The 19,283-nt window shown below is 44.6% G+C and overlaps 2 protein-coding genes across 2 annotated transcripts in view; both read left to right on the top strand.

The window, feature by feature from the left end:
* Positions 1-3,882, top strand: part of LOC310791322 (G patch domain-containing protein 1-like) — a 29,703-nt gene extending 25,821 nt beyond the window's left edge. Inside the window, exons 16-20 of the mRNA XM_083653015.1 lie at positions 416-668; positions 1,341-1,454; positions 2,446-2,558; positions 2,915-3,042; positions 3,761-3,882. Coding sequence (XP_083509141.1) covers positions 416-668; positions 1,341-1,454; positions 2,446-2,558; positions 2,915-3,042; positions 3,761-3,794 — 642 coding nt within the window. The 3' untranslated portion in view covers positions 3,795-3,882. The remainder of the gene's footprint in view (positions 1-415; positions 669-1,340; positions 1,455-2,445; positions 2,559-2,914; positions 3,043-3,760) is intronic.
* Positions 3,883-7,429: 3,547 nt separating this feature from the next.
* On the top strand, positions 7,430-19,276 carry LOC310791489 (transcription factor E2F2-like; the record flags this gene model as incomplete). Its single annotated transcript, XM_083653168.1, has 9 exons — positions 7,430-7,447; positions 8,391-8,496; positions 8,801-8,899; positions 11,227-11,434; positions 15,804-15,952; positions 17,114-17,229; positions 17,330-17,528; positions 18,871-18,993; positions 19,269-19,276. 9 exons carry the CDS (start codon positions 7,430-7,432, stop codon positions 19,274-19,276), a joined length of 1,026 nt encoding a protein of 341 aa, XP_083509294.1.
* Between the last annotated feature and the right edge of the window lie 7 nt (positions 19,277-19,283).

Here is a 19,283-nt window from a genome sequence, read left to right as displayed (position 1 = left end):
TGACTGGCACTATGCCAACGACGTAGAGCATCATTATAAGCCACATTCAGTTTTTTCATGCTGCTTTTTCTGTAGCTGCCCCACAGGTGAGTGTACAGTGGCGTACAGTACGTTCTGAACAGTGACACTTTGACATCAGCTGTACACATATGGAATTTACGTATCAACATGTTTGCCTGGGTGTACTGTTTACGTCGCTGTCTCATAATATCATTATCATCAGACATATGACATATCACATATTAGTATGTGACTGCCTCTGAACGCTCATATAGTGGTCTGACCTGTTCTCTTCTAATGTGATTTGATAAGTTCAGTTCAGTGAATGTGATTTGATGGTACATCTTCTCATGATCTCAGAGGAACGTCCTCGTTGAACAAGTCTCAAAACAAAAGGATGTGTTCCCTCCTGCAGACGAAGGCACCAGAGCAGCCCAGCTCTGACCAGAAGAGTGAGGAAGAGGAGGAGGAAGAGGAGGAGAGCAGGCCTCCCATGGATCTGTTCAAAGCCATCTTCAGCTGCTCCTCCTCAGACAAGTCCTCCTCTTCATCAGAGGGAGAGAGTGAGGAGGAGAAGGACAAGGAGGAGGAGGAGAGACAGGCCAAGGCCGAGCTGCAGCCGCCAAACCTCTTCAACATCACGTCCTCCACCTCTGGCCAGCAGACAGGTAACAGGCCAACCTTCAGTCCATCAGCACTGTGTGATGTCCCCTCTGAAAGCAGTGGTTCCTCGTTTTATGACTTAGGAACATCCCCCCCCCCCCCCCCCCCCGCACACACACCTCCCAAATGTGCCATTGCCTATCGTCTCATAGTTCTGAATATTAATTGCACTATGGTATATAAACTCTCAGTTCAGTTTGTTTTACTGAAAATAATAAATAAAATCTACTTCCAAAAAGATTTGATTGATAGTATACAGTAGATTGTTTTCTGACATTTCTTGTAAACATTCTTGAATATATTTTCACATTTAAAGTACAACTTAAATGTTATTTTACACTGACCAGTGCAGCAACTTAGAGTTAACTTTTAACAGCAGGAGAGATTTTCACTCAGATAGGCTCAGAGGTGAGAGGTCACGGGACCCCTTTGGAAATGGTTTTTCCATCGCCAAAATGTAGCCTAACTTTGGAGCGTTATTTAGCCCCCTTCCCGACAAGCTAGCATGACGCACCCCCCAGTTTGTGGAACCACACAGTCTTAAAGTAAGACTTTAAACTTTGCTGCTTTTCAACCAGTTTTGTTGATGTTTCACGTCACTCGGCAGACTTTTGCCGGCTGGAAAGAGGAGGAGAGTATTATTCTCATTATATTTCCCATCTCTGTTCCTTTTAAAGCAGAGCTGTCGTCCACAGAGCAGGCTGATCCTGGACCAGAGCCGTCCTGTCAGAAGGTCAAACAGGAAGAGGAGGAGTTTGGTCCAAAACTCCCGCCTCCTTCATCTGCCCTCAGTGAGTCACACAGACATATACCGTCCTCCTGCCCCCTGGAGGCCTGCAGAGAGTCTGCAGCTTTTACCCCAACCAAACACTACAGCAGACTCTGATTAGCACTGTCGCACACCTTCAACCAGACAGCAGATATGACACATCGATATTGCGTTTTGTGCCGTGGCCGGAGGCATTATGTTTCCGGGTTTTCCACACGTCTGTCCGTACGTCCGATGGATGACCTGATTACATTTTGGTGGTCAAAGGTCAAATTTCAAGGTCACTGTAACCTCACGACCGCCCATTCCATGCTCGTTAACGCAATATCTCAGGGACGCCTTAAGAGAATTTCTTCAAATTTGGCTCAGGCATCCACTTGGACTCGAGGATGAGCTGATTAGGTTTTGCTGGACAATGGAAGTGGGCGGGGCTGGGGAAAATGGGCCGTAGCTAGGGATGGGAATGTCGTAGAGTCGGGATTCGAGGGGTTGGTTGGGGGAGTGGCTAGTGGGATGTGGGTGGTGGGAGGGGGCGTGATCAGTGATGCTAATGTAAGCGGGTGGATATTAATTTCCCCAAAACCAAGCCTATTTTAGTGGGGACATGCTACTGTCCTCCCAATCTTTCCCAAAAACTTCTATGAGCTGCTGGAGGAGACATGCTCAAATTGTGATGATTTCTCAAAGTTGAAATTGAGGTAATTGTCACAGGGGATTTGAACACGGACATTGTCAAGAAGGACACCGCCATCTATAAAGCATTGTCATTTCTGTATTATGTTCGACCGTCACCAGCTAATGAATCAACCCACACGAGTTACACCTACTACCCAAACCTTATTGATCTTATTGGTGTCAGATGGGACCAGGATCAGCGGAAGTGGTGTAGTGGATTATAGTCTTAGAGATTACTCTGATTTCTGCCACTAGAAAGATACAGATTTTTTTTTTTTTGTAAGTGTAATAATTTTATGAAAATCATGAATCACCTCCTCTGTTGTTCCTCTGTTCAGCCACAGGTGGCGCCACCTCCCTCTGCTCCCCCGCCAAGGAGGAGAAACCCAGCAGGAGAAGCAAGGAGAAGCACAAGGCCAAGAAGCAGCACAAACACAAGAAGGAGAAAAAGGTAGAGAGAGAAGCCCACGACGTTCTGCTGCCTCCCCTCTCGCGCCAGCTTCAACTGATGTTTATGAACGCGACCTCTTGAGGTTGTGTGAGGAAGTGCATGCGTGCAGTGCATATGCCAAATTCGGGAGCTGTAATCAGGAAATAGCGGCGACTTATAAACAGACTGATATTGATATAGCTCGCTGAAAAGTAAACGTGAAGGGGTGGGATTGGTGGACCAAGCTGTATTTAAAATTAACCGACGTGAGATGTTTCGCTCATATATGTCATTTTGGGAGTCATTCAGATCGACTCATTCTGTCGTTTCGGTATGAGGACGTGTTGCCCCTCTGACTTCCTGTTATTTCTCCCCAGAAGAAGAAGCACAAGAAGCACAAACACAAAGGGAAGCAGCAGAAGAAGAGTAAGAAGGACAGCAGCTCGGAGGACAGCGACGAAGAGGGCCAGGACGGACAAGCGTCGACTGAGGAGCTGCTGAAAAGGTCAGGGGTCACCGAGGTCCTGCGGTCAGAACAAACAGAGCAACGGCATGGAGATCACTGAGAAATAATGTAGTCTCAGCGGTTAAGACGCATCACAAGTTGGGTTTCCATCCAAATGCAGCGCAAATCTTAACCGAATTGTCAGAAAATCTGCAAAAGAAAATGCTAAAGTATGTGCGTTTCCATCCCCTACTGTTATGCGAATTCTATAATAAGAATGCAAAGTGTGTCTGTGTGAGTGAGCAGAATTGTGTTTGACCACAGCGATGCCATTTTACGTGCGATCGCGTTGAATCTTTCGGGAATAAGGTGATTCCACAAACGGGGAAATGTTCCTGTGAGGCCAGAGTGAGCATGGCTGGTAAAAAAAAAAAAAAAACTCTCTCGTAACGGACAAGCCCGTCTTTTATTGTCACACGAACACCACAATACATGCATGCGGCCACAACACACTCATGCTGACGGTGGCCGGTGAAAAGTGTCCTCTGCATTTAACCCATCCAGGCATGTCCTTTCCTCCGAGGGGCAGGCCAGGAGCAGTGGTCGCTTTCTCGTACAGCGCCCGGGGACCAACTTCGGGTGTTGTCGTCACTGGTCGGATGACGATGACGATCTGATCTTCTGCATGTTTTTAGTGGGGGGGTGGTAGAGAAGTGCAGAGGAAAGACTTGAAACAGGTGTGCTGCCTCGTGTCTCACCTTCTGTCCTTTCCTTGCAGGCTGAAGAGCGTACGATCCACGCAGCTTTGGTGAAACAGGAGGTTCTGGGTCCTCTGTGAGGACCACCAGCATGAAAACACAAACTGCTTTCATTTTAGATAACCCACTAGTTGTTCTTTTTTTTATTTAATAAAATGTTTCTCCTATGGTGTTGGTGTTTATTACTGGTGGTAACGGCACAGTGGTGGATAAACAAAGACAAATCAAGTTGCATTGAGAATATTCTGTTAGACATTCTTCAACAAATCTAGGAAAAGGTTTTTTTTTTATATATACTGACAGTGCAGAAACTCCTTGTGGATTTTTGAAGCAGCAGTTGATAACCGGACACAGCAAGAAAAAATAAATAAATAAAATAATATATATATATATCACAGATTTATATAATATTTACTATAATATAGTGACTGCACTATAGTAAATATTAGTGGGGGGAACTTTGAGTGTTGACTTTTGTTGTCATGTTTCCTCTAGCAGGAGGAATTTGAGCCACTTGGAAATATTGAGTTATTTTGATGTGTCTGTACTCTGGTCTGTGGAAGATGTCTGTCTACTGCTTTGAACCTGCATTAATGCTTAGTGTATAACATTACTTTGCCTTGCTATATTTTGTAGCAATTTCATGACTTGACGTGTTAAATATAATTAATTTGAAAAAACTAGCACTTTTGATCTCCATTTTAAAATATAGGCCTAAATATTGTTTGTGGGGCCCCTTGAGAGTCTACTACTGCAGGGATATTTATGTAGGCCAACTCAGCTAGTCATGCTAGGGCCAGTTTCTTCGTCTAAAGGTAAATGGGAGTTTTGTATGGGGGTTTTGGTTTAATGTTTGAAATAAGGTCTGTCGTTATGAAAAGTTTATGAAACAACTAACTTTGTGCACATAAGCAAGATCATCTTCACAAACGAGGACCGCTGTTGTGACTTTTAAACAGTGTTGGGCAAGTTACGCTCAAAATGTAATATACTACATATTACTAGTTACTTTCATTTGAAAGTAATAAGTTACTTTACAATATTAGTGTCTGTGTAGAGTAACTCGTTACTTATTAGCCTATACTACTTTTGCATTACTTTCACTGTAATAACAGCAGTAGCAGAATGACATCGCCGCCCTGGAACATCCCGAAAAATAATTTCAAACGTCTTGAAGTCAGTAAACAATCCAAAATTCTGAATGTTATCCTTTTCCTTTGTTATTGTCATCTATAGTGGTTATTTGCATAAAAACACACAATTTGATTAGGAAATGATTTAAATATGTGCTTTGATTAAAAAAATAATAACTAAATTTGTAACTTGAGTTACTTGACAAAGTAACTGGGAAAATATTACTGAAATCCTATAAGTAATAAGTTATATTACTGAGTTACTGCTAAAAGTAATATTACATGTAATATGTTACTTTTGTAATGAGTTACCCCCAACACTGCTTTTAAAGCTCTTCTGAAAATAACATAAAAAATGGATTTACACTTCGAAAAGCATAAAAGTGGCCCTCATTTGTGAACATCTTGCGGAACACAAAGTTTGCTGTTAAAACCTTATGAACCAGAACCGCACACAGACCTCATTTCAAGCAATTTTGACAAAAACATCCCATTGCCTTTTAGACAAAGGAATCCGAAGTATTCAGGGCTCCCGGACTCATTCCTGCGGTACTCTGTTGAATGTAAAAAGGCGAACAGATCATTTTTCATTTGTTTGTCTAAAGTTGAATCTCGTCGTGCCCCTCCAGGCCGACAGGAGGCGTGCTCTGCTCTTCCCGCTTCACCAGTATCTGGCTTCGTTCAACAAACACGAACAACGTGACCAAGGAACTTATAAAGAAGGAAGAGACATCATCCACGTCACAGCGTTCGCATTGGGGTGGGCAATAAACTATCATATCTGTGTCCAGCCATGAGCCATGGGTGTAGTAGGTATAGAGAGTGCAGTTGCACTGGGGCCCCTTTACAGAGCAGTCTCTCCATCGACGTACTGGGCAGAGAATGGGCCCTTGCAAATGGGAGATTATGATGATTTATAGTGGGACTTTACCATACTGTCCCCAATTGACGCGAGTGATGTATCTTCCTTCTTTATGGATTCCTTGCACGTGACTCGGAAGCGCTCGGAAGTCAGTTCAGCGGCTCTACTTCCTGTATTCCTGTCCCTCTCCGCTCGCTCATGCGCGCGCTGCGTTTGTTTGTTTGTTTGTTTGTTTGGCAGTCCCTTAATTAACAGACGGGTTGGCTCCCGCAACTTGCATGTGCTCCCGGAGCATTGGAAGAGTGTGGAATAGATACCCTGGCTTGAGAGAGCATTTGTTTGGCGAAAGGAAGGAAGGCTAAAGCTAAAGCTAAAGCTAAGGTCTCTAAAGCAGAAAGGGGTCAAACGCTTGTGCAGTAGTAGCAGCGGGGCCGTGCAGGTGTGTGTGTGTGTACTGCTGTAGTAGCCTACAGGAGCGGATCCGCTTCAGCTGCTGTTCAAGACTTTCTGCCGCTGCCTGCTGGAAAAAGGAAAAGAAACGGCTGAAATTCCGCTGTTCGGTAGGGGCGAGGTTCCTGCGGCTACGAAGACAAGTTCAGAACAGGAGATCCGCCGCCTGAGGACGCTGCCATGTGTTGAACCCCAAAGTGAAGCCGCACAGGTTAGTCATAACCTGACGCTAGGGGTTGTCAAAAGTACCGATAAGTATTGATAAAAATCAATACTACACAATTGAATCACTTGCTCCCTTGCCCGCTGTGCGGGCTCACATGCTCTTATGACATCACTGAAGATGTCACAACTTTGCATCACTGATGACATCACAATTGGTCTTATGACATCACTGAAGATGTCACAATGCCTAACAGCATCAGGGATGTCACAATAGAGAGCCAAAGTAAACATCACTTCCTGCTTTTCTCCCTGTACCAGCGTATGAAAAATATGAAAATATGGTTGTGAACAGAGAGATACATTGTTTTTTTTATCCCGTTTGAATTGTGCCACGGGGTGTTACATTTTGTCAATTTAAAAGATAACTATGCATGTCAAGAAAGTTGCAGTTTGTCCTAAAACTGAAACGTATGGTTTAGTTTTGTCAATCAACTACCTCTCGTATCGCACATTATACATCACATCACACCATCAACAACAATGGACTCTCCCGACTCGGGACTAATCGTGCATTCCTTTATAACTGGGGACTGGTAATCTTACGACTTCAAAGGTCATGAGTTGGGCGGTGACATCATCAGAGCTGGTATTTCCCATTCCAAACTCGTAGGAGTCTCAGCAGCCCCAACCTCAAAAATCCAAGATGGCTGCGCCGCGCAACAACAGTAGTAGTAATCGTAGTAATGTTGTTTAGCACTTCTGTTTTGTTTGTGTCTCGTTAAATCAGCTGTACACACAGCACTGCATAACATCTATCTGTGTGGACATGAGGCTGCAGTGTTTGTATGCGCGAAATGCCGCGAAATGCCATGTTGTCAATTGTTATTGCTAACAATGGCTAACAATGGCTAGCCTGGCTAGCGACTGGATCTGACCAATGAACAGTGAACTTCCCAGCTCAAGTTTTCTGCAAATGGAACGCTAACAAAACGGATGTGATGTCATTTAGCCTCCACATCCCAGTTATTTTGCGATAAAGGAACGCACGACAAGTTTCTTGATCAATATAAGCGGTAGGGATGGGGGCGAGTACTCGGGTACTCGAGTACTCGTTTGTAACGTCATTAGTCGAGTAGCGTTTCAGCTGTCCGGGTACTCGCCCCACCCCCCTCCCCTTTAAAAATGGTAGCTCTGCACACGACACCACAGGTGAATCTGGCGATGCAGACAGAGACAACATGCATAAGAGCAACGTTTGGAAGTATTTTGACAGAAAGGACGACACGACTGTGCAGTGCAGGTTATGTAATGCTAAACTTGCGTATCATAAACATACCAGTTCGATGCTTAACCACATGTGTGTAAAGCACAATGAAAACGTCAACTTAACCGGGACAGATGAAAAGCAGTCTCGCATTACCTCGTTTGCTAGCAGCAACAAACGCCGTTGTGATGCCGTCAGGGCAGAGAAGATTTCCCAGCTCGTGATTAAAATGGTGCCTGGAGATATGCTCCCGTTAAAGCTTTGTGGAGGGGGGAGGCGTTAACCATCCAACCACCGGAGTTTACTGAGGTAGGCCAACAGCTGCTGAGCTAACGTCAGATCACTGTCATGGTCCGTCCACATTTATTTCCTCACAATAAGTGCTCCAGGTAGCGCTTTTTCCATGCAAAAACGCTAACGTGGTGTGAACAGCCCCCTAGACAGAATACTACCCCTGCTCTGTCATTATTATCGTTGTAATAGATATTCTTACAGACATATGGCTAATGCGAAATTAACTGCAAACTTGGGTTCTGTTCTGCTTGTGTTGTGTTTCCACACGGACAGCCCCCTCCTGGCGAGTACTCGATTACTCGTCCATAATGGAAGGAGAGTACTCGAGTATTTAAATGACTTTAAAATGCCCATCCCTAATAAGCGGTTGATCACTATAACCGTGATCACTGTAAGCAGATTCCACTGTATAAGAAACACACTCCGTGCTCGTAAATGTTTCAAGTTTTCTCTCTAACGTATGCAAACGCTGTGCTCTCCAGGCTAAAAGGAAGCTGGATCTAGAGGACGGCGCCCTCTACCTGCCGGAGGTCCGCACCCGAAATGACAAACGCATTGCGGCAGCCAGAATACCAACCAGTTCCCAGAGTGAGTACACTCTCATGGATCTGAGGATACTGTAGACGTGAAATTGTTTTACTTGGTCAAACCAAGCGTTTCAACTATACTTATAATCAGGAGAGACCATATTATAACATTTGATTGCTTTTATTTTTTTAGGGGTGGGCGAATTTAGATAATAAGTCTACTTTGGCCCAGTGAATTTTGTGTTTTTGCTAGAAATGCCCATCCCTACAGCGTAACATTAATTTGTTACATTTATTGCTGTGAAACATGAGTTGACCATTCATTCATTCTGAGACTGTCTGCCGGCTGTGCTTGCTTTCCCTAGGTGAGTGTAGTCAAGTGGAGCAGAGTCCAAAAACACACTGTGATGCCCAGACCCAGACATGGCAAGACCCTGCGACGGAAGACCACACGTACTCGCAGGGTTCGTACTAAGTCTATTTTTACCAACGTGTTTCAAGGTTTTAAAGAATGCTTGAATTTCAATTAGGGGTGTGGATTTTCTGTAAATTTTACTTTCGATTAACTGACAGTAGGGATGTCACGATACTAGAATTTCTACTTTGATACGATATCAATACTCCATACCATTTTCGATGCCACGTGGGGGGGGTGGCAACACATCAAGAGGCACTGTTTTTAGTCCCGTTTTTCTTCTGTTTTGTACTGCTTTTTTATATTTTTATCAAATTTTGTACTGTACAGTGTCCTTGAGTTTGAGAAAGGTGCTTTTAAATCACATATATTATTATTATTATAAAAAATAAACAAAAACAGATCGACGGACAGATGCACGCTTCACCATAATCTAGGCCAGATAAAACGCACACAAAAAACCAGCAGATTAGCCCTGCTCTAGTCATCAGCCTATCATAACACTTTTACCTTGTGAGAAGCAACAGATACCCACCAATGACAGGGAGGGAGAAATCAGTAGTATGTTTGATTTTTCATTAAGAGAAAGTACTGCTGATATATTGATACTGTTGCAAATGAGTATTGTATCCATTTAAAATTTTTAGTATTGATACTTATCGATACTTTTGACAACCCTAACTGACACCTTTAAGCGGTTAATAATTGGTTAATTTAAAAAAAAAGATATCGCAATAAATATAATTAATAATAAATAATAAATATCGCAATATGTACGTATCGTATCGTGAGCTCCTTGCCAATACCCAGCCCTAGTTTCCAGGTAAACTTTGTGTTTATCAGTCAAAATAAAAACTCCAAATGAACCACTAAGGTGTTTGTTAAAGTCGATTACTTTATAGTTGGTTCCATGCTGGGTTGCATCAAAGTCTGTCATATCATGTGGTCTCAAGGGCGTAGCATAACCTACCTCAAAAAGCTTTTAAACAGCCATCTTAAAGTGTTTTGTGCTTCACCACTAAAACATTGTATTTGTTATTCACATTTGATCAACCTTGACAACATGTAGTGCTCATTCCCGATAGGTGCATAATAAAGGATTTATTAACCACAACATAAGGCACTGTTCTCGCTTTAGATCCGGTACCTGCAAAAAGCATAGTTAACTGTTAATAATGTAGTTAATGCGTAGTTAATAGATAATAAATGAATAATAAACTATTTAACTTTAATAAAGCAACAAAAAGGCTAGTAACGAAGCTTATAAAGTGCTTATCAATTTCTTATAAGCTACCAATAAACAAGTTTATGATGCTATTATTAACACTTACCTAGTCTTATTAACATAATAGTGGTAATAAGCACCTTATAAGGATTTATAATGGTCTTATTACCTATTAAATCACTAGCAACCGAATCAACAAAATAGCTAAAAATGCTACTGTTTGTTAGCCTCAGCCACTTTTTGATGTCATCCTCCCATCCCTCGATAGAAGAGGGAAGAGGCAGGACGAGTGGCGTGTTAGACTGCTCCCACATAGGGACACAACCGTCTGTTCCTGTTTTCACTGACAGGTGGGAGGTACTGTGCGAGACAGGTGGGAGCGGGGCTGGGAGGACTACACTGGAAGAAACGCCCATATTTCACGTAAGGCATCATGGCAGCTCGGAATAAGGTGGATAGGATGCACCTATATATCACCCGTATGTCGGTATCGGCCGTATATCGGATTCGGTATTAGGGCTGCCCTCGACCAAAGATTATCCTGGTCGACCAGAAATCGACCACAGCTCCGACCAATCGATTGGTCGAAACGGAGTCTAAAAAAACACACACACACTTTTTGCAGTCTACTTTTTTGTTTTTATTTTTTGCAGTGTACTTTCTTATTTTTTGCAGTGTACTGACTACTGAGTGCACTATACCTGATAGCTGATAATTATAAATAAAAGCTATTTTGGCACCTGGCCATATTCAGCTAACGCTACGATGGCAAACGGCTTTCAGAAAGCGTGCGCGATGGTTATGGTTATGTAACGTTAGCACATGGTTAATTAGTTGGCAGAAAGGAGTGCTACACAGCTTTTGCTATTTATTCCAGTAACACCTTATAACAGTCTGTCTAACATTACCGGAGTCGGAGTGTATCTCTGAGGACGTCCAGTATCACTGATGACTGTAGTCTCATAAGGTGCATAACGTAACGTTATGCACTGAATTAAGGGGATTGTTTTCGTTTTCAAATACAGTAGATGTGATGAAGTGCAGTCTATTCTATTTTTCCCTTAATTGTGGCTTTGAATATCCCTTATTGTTTGATCTGGTCTCCTCCTTTATCCCTAATCATCCTCCTCTCATCATGTCTTTGTGCTCAGCTCCAAAGTTTTGCAGGTATGACACCTCCCTGGGCCTGCTGACCAAGAAGTTTGTGGGTCTGATTGCGGACGCTCCTCATGGCATTCTGGACCTCAACTGGGTCGCCAAGGTTCTGGAGGCGCACAAGAGACGCATCTATGACATCACCAACGTCCTGGAGGGAGTGCAGCTCATCCGCAAGAAGGCCAAGAACAACATCCAGTGGATGTGAGTGCAGGAAGATGGAAACGGCAATAGGAACAGATAGAAATATAGACAGCTGGGCTGTAGTACTCTGTAGAGCAGTTTGAAATTGGGTTTATCTGCGAAGGGCTAGAAAACAAATTACCTGCCAACAATAATTTGTACTTTCTAAAATATTTAATATACACTCACCGAGTACTTTATTAGAAACACCATACTAAGGGGCCATTCGGACCAAAAGCGTTTTTGGAGCTGCCAGCGTCTTTCTGCAATTCATTCTCTATGTAAGGACGTGCTAGACGTCCTCTTCTTTTAATGAACGCACCTGGCGTTTCAGCGCTGGTGGCGTCTGATGTTTTTGGAGGAGCGCTGTGGGCGTTTTAAAGCAGAAAAAAGTTGAACATTAGAGGAAAAGCGCCCTGCTCGTCTTTTTCACTCTTCCTACCTTTTCTCCTCCCGAGGGATTTTCAACCTCTGCTGCTGCCAGAATTGGCAATAATCTGGCTTTCATGTTGACAGTCAACAACATCAAACAGACAAAACCAGCTGGCTACCGTCCGTGTGGTCGTTGTCTCGTCAACTCTAGTGCACGCGACTGCAGGGGAAAATAAAACGGAGCACTAAAAAACCGCTCCGTGCGCTGTGTTTTGTGCACAATGGAAGCGCTCTCGACATGATTTTCATAGCGTTCTGACTGAAAAAAAAAAAAACGCTTTTGGTGTGAATGTCCCCTAATACTGCGTAGGACATCTGATTTCAGTTCAGTGTCAGCAGAGGAGAATGACCAGACTGGTATGGCCACTGGCCAGGCTGGTTGGCGAGCAGTCTGGCCATTCTCTGACCATTCATCAACAACCTTTGTTTTTCCCACCATTCTGTGTCAACTCTGTTGAGCATGAAAACCCCAGGGGCCGGTTGCACCGACTGGTCTTACGACTGGTCTTACGCTAAGTCGGTCGTAACTTTACGACCCAACAACTACGCCGGTTGCACCAAGCCTTTTTCTCACTGACCGGTGGTAAATATTACGCCTAGTCCAGAGCAGGCGTAAGGTGCAGTATAGACGGTGTTCACCTGTGTGTTGCGCAATAGCTACAACCCCTCAGCACTCTGGCTGTATTCAGACCCGAGTTATAAACTGGAAACCGGAGTATGTTATAAACGTTATAAATATAGTCACGTTATAAACAACTAACCAATGCTGGGGGTCTGTATGGAAAGTGGAAATCAAAATGGTTAAAAGTTAAATCAATTTGGTCATTCAGTGGCGTTTTACTGCCATGTAAAGTAACGACAAGTAACAGTTAGCCGCTTAGCCACACTATTACATAGAGCTGTGCATCTTCACTGATCTCACGATTCGATACGATTCGATTATACAAGTCTACGATTCCATTCCATTCGATTATACGATGCATCTTAACACATTCACTGCCAGCCTTTTTTTTTTACTGTAGGTAGCTTTTGCCAGAGGGTTTTTTTGAGGATTCTGGCTCATTTTACAAGAGCCAAGGATAATTTTCTGCTTGGAGTTTGTCAACACAAAGTTCACAAAAGTACTAATAGAATGTGTGCTTTCTCTGTCTAAAAGAGTTAGTTTGTAGAGTTAGTAGTTATGTAGATATTAGCCGTTGAGTACAGCATGGTTTCAGCGTCTGAGACAAAAAGCTGAGATAATCGCAGTTTTGTGAAATTCAATATCAAACAGTCACTTTAACCATTTATTTTTGGCATCAGTGAGACATCAGACATAAACAATATAGTTCTGAACAGTAATTTCCTCCATAGCAGCACCCGCACCCCCTCTCCTTACAACTCCTCCCTCCGTGGGCGTGTCTGGTGGATTTCAGCAGCGTTTGTCAGTCACAAGCCAGTCTCTCCTGCCTGTCTGAGCAGTGAGCAGCAGCCTCCCTCTCTGGCGGCCCCTCGTCGGCGAGCGTGGATGTGGCTTAATCCGTTCTTGGATTTTCGGTTGAGAGCTTTGACGAAGCCTTGTGTGACTCTAGGCTTTATGCTGCGCGCTTCAAAGTGTGCTTTCCACCCAGTCCACCTTTGGAACCCCCCACCGCCGTGCGCCCGTGTGAAAGGTTTTCGCCTACAGTATGAGAATGAGGCTCGCTTCTGGGTCCTCGGTTGAGCTCAGCTGGAATGCGTGCGTTTCTGGCCAAACAACACTCAATAGTCTGAGCACCGTCGCCACTCAGTGGGTCGGCGGAATGGATTGCACACGCCCGGCGGCTCTAACAGTATAATAGAAGATGCAAAAGGGCCAGATCAACGATCCACCGTCAAAAAAAAAAAACGATTTTTTTTGACGTATCAATACGTCGCTGGCAGTCAACGGTTGGATTCTGCTTGACGTTTCAATACGTCGTTGGCAGTTAACGTGTTAAATCGATGCATCACTTTTTCCGCAATACATGATTTATTTTTTCTCACTTTCTTTTTTCTCACTGTGTGGCTACTTTTAAAATAAAAGTGCATTTGGAATTGCATTGTATTATGATCCATAATTAAAATAAACAACTGCATGTACTTACGGTAGATTCTATTTTATTTGATTATATTAAAAAAAAAAAAAAAAAAAGGATTTTGATATTTGTTAATCGATTCAGAATCGTCCTATTAAGCATCGCGATGCATCTCTGAATCGATTATTTTCGGCAGCTCTACTATTACAGCCGATTACCCATCAGCGCACGTATGTCGGCACACTCTTCTAAACAGGTCGCGTGCCGCATTCCAGTAGGCATGCCCATACTTTCACATGGACGCGCATCGCTACGACCGGGCGTAGTTAAGACCAGACGTAAGCCCTGTTGGTGCAACAGGCGTAAGTACACTCTAAAGACTGGTCTTGACTAAGACCGACGTAGGAGTTACGACCAGGCATAGTTAAGACCAGTTGGTGCAACCGGCCCCAGGAGATCAGCAGTTTCAGAAATACTCAAATCAGCCCGGTTGGCACCGACAGCCATGCCACGGTCAAAGTAACTGACATCACATTTTTTCCCCATTCTGATATTTGATGTGAACGATAACTGAAGCTGCTGACCTGTATCTACATGATCTGATGCATTCAACTGCTGCCATAAGATTTTTTTTTATTACAATAATAATAGAAACAATACATGACCAATCCACCAACCACTTCCCACACCGCCAACATACAATAAACACACCGTTGAGCAACAGAGCACAATAAAAACAGGACACTATTAAAAAATTACAGGACAGACAAAATATATACATATACACACATACAACGAAGATTAAACAAATCAAAAATGTGATGATCGTCATTATCACTCTGCTAAGGTAGGCCTTAAAGATGCAATATGTAAACTTCTGTAAGATTATTATATTAAATTACGGTAACTAAAAATGAGTAGACCTACTGTATTGTATGTCATACACTTGTTGTTGTTCACTTACATTATCTTAAATGTTTCCAACAATGTCCCAACCCAGAGGAGTCCTTAATTCTATTCAAAGACACAGAGTGTTTCACATGATCTCATGTAGATGACGTCATCGCCTCTTTCCCCAAAACGCTGAATAGGAACCAAGTAGAAACGTTCCTTCCTACTGCATGAGGAGCGGGGACACAAAACACCAGCGCACAGCTCATACTCAGGACCTCGCTTCCTCCCACGTAGGCTAAATTAAGTTTCTCTGTGGTCACTGGTGACCAAAACGTTAATTTGTAAGCAAGTACAAGTCACACCTTTCAATAAAATAAGTGATGAAAATCCGTTGCTTGGTTGCTGAAGAAAGGAAGATGCTTTTCTCCGTGGGTACTCAGGTACTCAGGTACTCAGGTACTCAGGTACTCAGGTACTCACCACGAGATGAAATATTAATCCAAAATGCTGTACCGTTTCCTCCAATACTAACTAAGTGGATGACTGTAGCTCACTGTATACTGTACGGAGAGTGCCGGTAAAGCCATTGTGTATCTTGGTTATGTATGAACGATATGGCAAATTAGCGAAACTCCCCAAAAGTTGGCGTATCCCTTTAACAAAAATTTAATCCAATTCACAACATGAAATTAAACAGTGAGAAGTAAAAATAAGCATATCTGTAAATCCAAATAAACAAAACAAAAAAAAAAAGCCTCAAGTGGTTAACCAAGGAAAACCACTTAAGTAGAAGTAGCATGTGGAGGCGATGATTAAGCTATATGTCAATGTGAATATCCAAATAATAATATGGCAAAGCAAAGCCGTCCTTTTTTGTCGTCGATGCCAATAAAGACCTTAAGCATAAATGCTTGGATTCAGAAATCATGGAAAAGGGCTACTAAAGACAAAAAACTGTTTGAGAACCACTGCGTATATGCAATCAGACTGACACTCTTACTGTGTTGGGTGTGTGTGTTCTCCTCCAGGGTTGGAGGTGTGTTTGATCGTGGTGCAAGGGAGAAGGTGTGCACCCTGAGGAGCGAGCTCAATGACCTGGAGAGAGAAGAGAGAGAGCTGGACGAACTCATCAACTCCAACAACACAGAGCTCAAACAGCTCACCGACCACGACGACAGTCAGAGATATCCTTTACCTGTGTGTGTGTGTGTGTGTGTGTGCCCGTACCCCTATTCACCTTATGTTCAGACGCGGGGGTGGGCCAAATTCTTCCGGGTCGTGTTAACACTTCCCGGCGGTCACGGCGCCAAATACAAGCGTCAGAAGAAGAGAGTTGTTTTTGTAGCGGACAGCGCAGGGGGTAAATTAAAGAACGTAGCCTACTACTTTGAGCTCGGTACACGGCAAGCAAGCGGAGTATCCACTGTTAGCCAGGTCAGATAACGTTATCGTCGACAATGACGAGCACTTTCTTGTAAAACATACCTGGACTCCAACAAAGAAAGCTTCAGATAGTTTTCTCTCCTCCGAGCGCAGCTCGAGCCACTTACGTCTATAAGAGCCGCAGACGTTAACGTCATTCCCTGGAATGCGAGACTTAACGAGCCAGTTACATGGCGTTGCATTCTTTCTTAGACATTGCCGTTTGCCTTTATTTGGTATGTTACGTACAATTGGCTAAATTATTAGTTAATTCAGAGTTAGATGATATTGGAGCAGCCGGCCTTTTTCTTTTTTTCTTTTTTTTGCCGGAAGTCGTCACACAACCACACAACCGGGTCAAATGGGCGTGGCTACATAAGGTGAATACTCTGCTGAAACACGGTACGGTGGCGCAGTCGGTAGCGCTGTCGCCTCACAGCTAGAAGGTCCTGAGTTCGATTCTCGCCTGGGACGCTGTGGGCGCTGGAGTTGTGACCCCCCCATATCTTCAGTGCCTACTGCCCAGGTGGGCTATCTCGTCGAAAGGGCCTTTCTGTGTGGAGTTTGCATGTTCTCTCCGTACCCCCCAGGGGGTTCCTCCGTACATAACCCCCCACTAAAAACATGCAGAAGATCATCATCCGACCAGTGAACATCCGAAGTTGGTCCCCGGGCGATGGAAATAAAAAGCGACCATTGCTCCTGGCCTGCCCCCCTCGGAGGAAAGGACAAGCCTGGATGGGTCAAATGCAGAGGACAAATTTCACCGGCCACCGTCAGCATGAGCGTGTGTTGTGGCCGCATGCATGTGTTGTAGTGTTCGTGTGATAATAAAGACGGGCTTGTCCGTCTGAAATCGTGTTTAAAAAATCGTGTTTAAATGTCCGTTGATGTGACCCTTAACCCCTACCCTGCACGTTGGGCTATGTGACGTACCAGGACATCCGCTCCATAGCCAGTCTGCGGGACCAGACAGTCATTTGCGTCAAGGCTCCTGCCGAGACCAAGCTGGAGGTGCTAGAGTCAGCGGGGGTGAGGAGAGCACGTCTCGATTTCCCACGTTCTTCTCTGTTCCTGATTCTTCTCGCCTCCTTCTCAGCACGTCTCTCTTCTGTCCTTTCTCTCCTCACAGCAGGGCTCGCTGCAGATCCATCTGAAAAGTAAAAATGGTCCCGTTGAAGTCCACCTGTGTCCGGAGGAAGGTCTGGAGGATGCCAGCCCTGTTCAGAACACTACCACCCCCAAAAAGGAATACCCGCAACCCCTACCTCAGGCCCTGTGTCCCGCCATGGCCCCGCCCAGCTATACCATCAAGCAGGAGCCTATGGAGAGTAAGTTGGGAACTCGTCCACCACCGATGTGTAGCCCCCCACCTGGGTGATGTGTAGCCCCCCACCTGGGTGATGTCGTGTAGCCCCCCACCTGGGTGATGTGTAGCCCCCCACCTGGGTGATGTGTAGCCCCCACCTGGGTGATGTGTAGCCCCCCACCTGGGTGATGTGTAGCCCCCCACCTGGGTGATGTGTAGCCCCCCCCCACCTGGGTGATGTGTAGCCCCCCACCTGGGTGATGTGTAGCCCCCCCCACCTGGGTGATGTGTAGCCCCCCACCTGGGTGATGTGTAGCCCCCCACCTGGGTGATGTGTAGCCCCCCACCTGGGTGATGTGTAGCCCCCCACCTGGGTGATGCACGGCAGCCAGTTTGCGCCAGAACGCTCACCACACATCAGCACACCTGCCCACATCAGAACGCTCACCACACATCAGAACGCTCACCACACATCAGCACACCTGCCCACATCAGCATCATAACCCTCAAAGTCCCCCCTGCTCCCATATAGCCCTACTTTGTGATCCATGGATTTGAAAAGTGCTATATAAATAAAGTATTACTTACTTACTACACCACAAATTAATAGAATAAGTACAATGATGTAAAATAAATGACTTTTAATTTATAGACATTTCGAACAATCCTTATACAGTGAGTATAACGAGTTTTTCAGCTGGAGCAAAAAATAAAATTTGTGTGTGTGTGTGTGGGGGGGGGGGGTCGATTCGATTAACGTAACATCTTGACGCGCGAGTCTGAATTTCTGTAGCTGCCGGCATGTTGTATGCATGTTGTATGCATGTTGTATGCCTGTTGTATGCATGTTGTATGCGTGTTGTATGCATGTTGTATGCATGTTGTATGCGTTGATGTGTTGATGCGTGACTACGTTACCCTGCCCTGTGCCTGCAGTAGCCTTAGCCCTCGTTCACACACCATACGCAGAAGCCACGCTGAAGCTACGCAGCGCTATGGCAGTTTCATTTCTGCGTCCTTGTTAACAGGCGAGACTGTTCACACCCTAACGCCACGCTGAAGCTACGCTACAGCGACAGTTTCAGCTTCTGTTCTATTTTTCAAGCGTGCAGCGAGCTGCACCCGAGCTGCCAGGCATGAAGCGTGCGGCTGGTGTGAACGGTCTCGCCTGTTAACAAGGACGCCGAAATGAAACTGCCATAGCGCTGCGTAGCTTCAGCGCGGCTTCGGTGTATGGCGTGAACGAGGGCTTACACATGGTACGTCTGATCACAACTTTAACCGGGCGAGTTGGCACTTTAGATTTTTGCAAGCTACAATTTCACTATTTTTGTCTTTTTCTTCTTCTTTTTTGTCTATTGTAGATTATATGCCTCAATCCCCATATGAGGTTGTTCCCCCTAAGATTCAGACCTCCAGCTCTCTGACTAACAGACCTACTGCTCCATCACCTCGACTGGACAGCAAGAGCCGGCATACAGATGAAGGCAAAAAGCGAAAAGGGGAGGCAGCTTCTAGTTCTTTAAAAGGAATGCAAAAGGCAGTGGTCATCTTAAACAGGCTATCTGAGTATACCATACGTAATGCTGTTTGTCCACCAATGCCTCATCTAAACATCAAGACCTGGGATACAGATAAAGGCAACAAGCGAAAAGCGGAGGAGGCTTCTAGTTCCCTGAAAGGGGTGGCAAAGGCAGTGGTCATCTCCAACACGCTATCTGAGCATACCGTGCGTAATGCTATGCGTCCACCAATGCCTCAGCTGGATAGCAAGACC

Source organism: Poromitra crassiceps (genome assembly GCF_964638095.1).
Source record: "Poromitra crassiceps genome assembly, chromosome: 16".
NCBI lineage: Eukaryota > Metazoa > Chordata > Actinopteri > Beryciformes > Melamphaidae > Poromitra > Poromitra crassiceps.
This window is presented reverse-complemented; position numbering and strand designations above follow the sequence as displayed.